At 42.8% G+C, this 5,591-nt stretch overlaps 1 protein-coding gene across 1 annotated transcript in view; it reads right to left on the bottom strand.

The window, feature by feature from the left end:
* Nucleotides 1-981: 981 nt before the first annotated feature.
* Nucleotides 982-5,591, bottom strand: part of crtc3 (CREB regulated transcription coactivator 3) — a 46,858-nt gene continuing 42,248 nt past the window's right edge. Inside the window, exons 13-14 of the mRNA XM_031569051.2 lie at nt 5,511-5,591; nt 982-4,369 (exon numbers count right to left, since the gene is read on the bottom strand). The exon at nt 5,511-5,591 is cut by the window's right edge and continues 121 nt beyond it. Coding sequence (XP_031424911.1) covers nt 4,164-4,369; nt 5,511-5,591 — 287 coding nt within the window. The 3' untranslated portion in view covers nt 982-4,163. The remainder of the gene's footprint in view (nt 4,370-5,510) is intronic.

Raw genomic sequence — 5,591 nt, 5'->3', positions numbered from 1 at the left:
ACCTCTCTCACGCCGTCGCCATGGCATCCAGGGCAGTGCAGGCATGCCAGCGCATTCTCACCAACAGATAATGTCAGGTGTGCTCACCACTGTATTTAGAGCCGAGGAACACCCCATTATCGGCCTAGGTACACACACACTTTCACAGAGAGAAAGAGGATTATTTACCCTTCCATTCTCTGCAACAGCCTAAACACATCATGTTTAACATGGTTGGGCTTGAAAGTCTATTTAAACATTTTTTAACAAGTTATTGTTTCATTTTTATGTTGTTTGCTACATGTAAACAGGTCATATTCTGACTTAACAAGGACCTTTTTAACAACGTCCACATGAGTTTGTTGGGCGACACCTGTTGTATGCCAATACTGCCATCTAGTGGCCAAGCCTCAGAGAGCGCACGAGATTGAACAGCTGGGCAGCTTTGTGACTTCGGATGGGTAGCTAGATGACGAATGTCTTAGTAAGTTCCGTTCATACTTTAGGATTTAGGCAAATCAGAGGAACACCAGCAAAATTTCACCCTGAGATTTTCATTACTTGTGCAATCACCGAAAACACAACCAAACTCAGCAATTACAGACTGACCATAAGGTTGCAGTTTAGTGATTACATGTTTCATTATGATGTTCAGAGAGCTTCACATTCACCAGCAAATGAGCTTCGTAATGGAGCACTGAAGTGGAGCTCACAGAGACACCCTCACTGGTGGCATGAGGGCTGGGATGTATGCTCTCAGAGACACCCTCAATGGTGGCATGAGGGCTGGGATGTATGCTCTCAGAGACACCCTCAATGGTGGCATGAGGGCTGGGATGTATGCTCTCAGAGACACCCTCAATGGTGGCATGAGGGCTGGGATGTGTGCTCTCAGAGACACCCTCAATGGTGGCATGAGGGCTGGGATGTATGCTCTCAGAGTTGCATCACGAGGCGCCGTCTCGCTTCTGACTTCAGGTCACAAATGTCAACACACAGCTGTTACACGGTATCGAGTTTTATTGTTTATATTAAACAAAACAAAAAATGTAAGCACTATAACATACATCACAAACCAAAAAAAAAAGCTGTTATGTAGTAAAATTGTAATATCTGAAAAAAAGAGACAATGATTTAAAATGGCATATTTAAAAAAAAACAAAAAAACAAACCAAGAGTAGTTGCACTAGTGGATGAGAAACCTTTTTAAATAACAGAACTGTACATTTTTTAAAAGGTAACTAAAAAAATGTAAGACACCAAACAAGAAAAAAAAATGAAAGAAAAATGAAAGAACAAACAAAATGAAAAAGAAACACAAATTCTTTCTACGAAAAAACGACATTATATGTTACAACATCTCTGATAAAGACTACAATGGCAAACGAACAGAACAACACAAGCAAACAAAACAAACAAAACAAACCTGCACGCGAGGGGAGGACGCAGGGCTCAGAGCAGGACTGCACAGAGGGCAGATATATATATATATATAAAAAGAAAGAAACTAAATGTGAGATAGAGGGATGAAGTAAGGCAGTAGAGGGGGAGAGGCTTGACAAGAAGAGAGGAAAGAGATGTGAGATGGAAAGACTACATCTGGTGGACACACACACACACACACACACACACACACACTAACAGACACACTTGAAGCCTGAGCTGGCAGTTAAGATCTCCAGGAGGGAGACTCGGGGCAGTGGCTTGGCCTCCACTCTGAATAAAGAGCACAGAGGGAGACTCACACATGCACACGTCCGCCTGAGCACCGTCTCAGTTCATGAGGGGGAAATGGATACATTTCAAAATCTCATCTTCTGCTTGTTTGAGAACTTAGATTAATAGTGACAGACAGTGCCATTGCTCATAAGTGCTCATAAATGCTAGCGGTTGATGAAGGTCATTAAATATAATTAGAAAAGAGACCTGATAACTGTACTGAAAAAAGATTTTTTTTTGTGCAATTTATTTTTTAATTTGGCTTTCATTTGTTGTAATCTAGGCGCATGGCTGTATGTCCCTCACTGACTGTACGTCCCACCAAACCACACAAGGAGGAAGAGGATGAGCAGCCAACTGGATTATCACACGCATATAGACACAAATACACACACACACACACACACACACACACTCTCCCTCCCTCCCTCATACACACACAAAATGGAAAGCATAACTGGAAAGCATTATACACAAGACACTGCCTGCATCACAACTGCCGATGCCACCAGAAATAGAAAAAAAAAAAAAAAAAAACAGTAAAAAAAAAAAAAAACAACAAAAAATAAATGTAAAGTAAAAAAAAAAAAGAAAGAAAAAAAGAGAGGATAAAACATTGACATGGAACCAGCTGCATTAACAAGACAGCAGACGAGGTTAAAGAAGTGATTATATTTATATCTATATATATCTATATATACTTATATTACAATGAGTCAGAGAGATACGTCATAGTTAATGAAAGAGTGAATGAAAAATAGTTCCTTTTTCTCTGTGTGGGGCTGGTTTTGCTGCAGTGCACGGCGTAGTCATCACAGACGAGACGAGAACACGCCACAGCCTTTTAACAGGCCGCTCAACTAGGCACCGAGCTTCCATAATCTCATAGGAAAGGTAAAAAATATACAATACAAGTGATTTTTTTCTTTTCTTTATACCAAAACATTATAGAAGTGTTTTCATCTCATATAAGAATCTTCAGATTTGTTTGAAATATCTTTTTTTTTTTTTCATCTTTAAAATCGTTTTGTTTGCACTGTAAACAGTTTGCCCTTTTTATGAAGCCTACAGTTCTTAAAAAAAAAAAAATACATTCTTGTCCGACGGTGATTGTGAGGCATACGTTAAGTGGCAAACTTTTTTTTCTTCTTTTAAATCGCTTTAAAATCACATATTAATTTTTGTATTTTACAACAACAACAAAAAAGATATATATTTATATATATATCCTGCAAAGCCATTGAAAAATAATGCTCTGTGCATACAGTAGAGCAGATGACTGTGCCTCCACAGAATCAGGAGAAGTACAGACTCTCTCTTTGAGTGTTTGTCTCGGGGCAACGGTACTCTGCAGTTGAACTGCACTGGACACAAGCAGAGCCATGGCACCCAGGGAGAGGGGTTCACACACTGGGCACAAGACCGTGGGCACATATGCCTCAGGGGCCGAGCTGACTCACTGCCCAATGGAAGCAGGTAGTGGTGCCAGGTTGCCAGGGCCATGCTGCCAGGCTTTAGAGTGGGCACTGGAGGGGGAGGGGTGGGGCGCTGGCGTCGATGTGCTGGTGGGCATATCAGGACTGGGTCCCCCCCGAAGGGTGTGCCCATCTGTTTGCTCGGTGCCAGCCTGGCGTGGGCAGCTCATCTCAGCTCAGTTCACCATCCTGTTTGAGCATCGAGCGAGAGGAAGATGGCTTCCTATGTTACTCAGAGTCCCTCAGTGTCCCAAGAGTCTCCCGGGTGGACCCACTGGACATTGGACATTGGACAGCGTCACACAAACAACAACATCATGCCTTTTTTTTGGGTGACATTGCAGAGAAAAAAGACCTTAGCCACATGAAGGACAATATAAGACAGTTATAAAAAAAAAAGGAACTGCAAACACACACATACAAGAAAAGTCCCTTATTACACCTCTCAGAGTGTGAGCACATGTTACTGCCAGTGCTGTGTGTGTGTGTGTGTGTGTGTGTGTGTGTGTGTGTGTGTGTGTGTGTGTGTGTGTGTGTGTGTGTGTGAGACAGAGAAAATCCTGAATGTTTCAGTCTTTCATTAACATCTGACTGTATGTGTACACTCTGATACACATAAATAAAACGAACAACAGAGTAAAAAAATACCGCTAAGATGCGTTTCCATGGACACATGCTCCTCTGAAAAGGACCTCAAACTGAAGAGAGAGCCCTTTCCATTCCATGTTTAAAAAAAATTAAATGTGTCCATGTGACCATGTGTGTGTGTATGTGTGTGTGTGTTTTACTGTGATGCCGACGAGTCCACAAGTAGTGTGTGAGAGCGTGTAACATGTTTTATTCTTTACCAGTAAAGACGTGCGAGAATGGGTCACATGAGTGTTGCATGCACACTGTTTACACCGAGCGCTGCGTGAAGTGGCCGTGAACGTGCGTAAGGGTTCGTGCAACTGCGAGTGACCTGCCTGCCACCTCTCTTCAGAGCACTCTTCAGAGTCTGTCGCTACGGAAACTGTCCTCCACAGAGGGGTCGGGCAGGACCATGTCGGGATCACTGAGCATGCTCAGACCGTCCAGGCTGAGGGGCTCGATACGCAGCTCGTCCTCCAGGGGGTAGCAGCCCTCCGAGTCGAAGCACTCCGGCACGGCCGACAGAGCACTGCTGATGTCCTTCGACAGGTTGGGGTTGGAGTCGTCTACGAGAGGGAGAGAGAGAGAGAGAGATAAACCTGTCAAAAAGGTGTCTAGAGAAATAAAAAAGAGTAAATCAGAGATGAATGGAAACCAACATCATTCTATGGTCATTGTGAGATTGTGTCAGAGAGCAAGCAATTAGGAAAGAAAGAAGTGTTCATTTTGTCAACGTTTTGTCAAAATGTAGTATATTGATGACCTCACGTGTACCCCTGATGAGTAAAGATAAGATAAAATAGCTGGCTCTTTTGGTGAAGACAACCTAGATCACAGTTGTCACCTCAAAGCTTTGATTGTTTTCCGTTTTTCAACCAATAGTTCACATGCATAGATCTGTAAGTGCAAGTAAGAGTTCTCACTTTCTCATTGGGTGCTTCTTTTTTCCTGCTTGTTGCATGGCCGTGCAAATGCCAGTTTTAGTTGAACTAATGTGAGCAAGCTAACCTCATCATAGCCTACTAATAAATCCAGTTAACATAACCATTAGCTGGCCTCTCAAATCCACCAGCCGCATGTCAGGCGGGATGAGACCCGAGACACGAACTTTGGACACATTTCTCTTCTATTCAAACTGAAAGAAAGACTGAGTGTATCGGTCAGAATGAGGATCTTTTTTCACGAGCAGTTTGAAAAGACACCTGAACTCACGCCTTCCCGCAGTGCCTACCAAGCTAAGTAGATTGACTTGATAACATTAGGGAAACGGTAACGTTCCCCGTCATAAAGATTGTTCTCACTTTGGAAGCAATGACACTCACCTTAGAGTTTTCATAAGCTAGTCACAGTAAATGTCTGCCACTCTTGGCAGTATTCATAAGCTAGTCAGAGTAAACGTCAGCGACTCCTGGCAGTATTCATAAGCTAGTCACAGTAAACGTCGGCCACTCTTGGCAGTATTCATAAGCTAGTCACAGTAAACGTCGGCCACAGCCCTATTGGTAGGAAGGCGCGAATACTGGTTAAGTGCCAGTGTAGACAAAACTGTCTGAGGAAATTATTAACACACAGCCTAACCCAACCATCATGTTCAGAAAACTACTAAGACAAAACCTACATTTCAAATTCTTGTCAAAATTAACACAGAAAGAAAGAAAGAAAAAAAAGAATGAAAGAAAGAAAAAGGGGACTGAGGTACTGCGCTACCTGTGAGGATGATGTTGGGGACTCCTCCCCCACAGTTAGTGTAGAGCATGTTCTGCCGCATCTGCAGGGGGTCCTGCAGGT

Source organism: Clupea harengus, chromosome 6 (genome assembly GCF_900700415.2).
Source record: "Clupea harengus chromosome 6, Ch_v2.0.2, whole genome shotgun sequence".
NCBI lineage: Eukaryota > Metazoa > Chordata > Actinopteri > Clupeiformes > Clupeidae > Clupea > Clupea harengus.
This window is presented reverse-complemented; position numbering and strand designations above follow the sequence as displayed.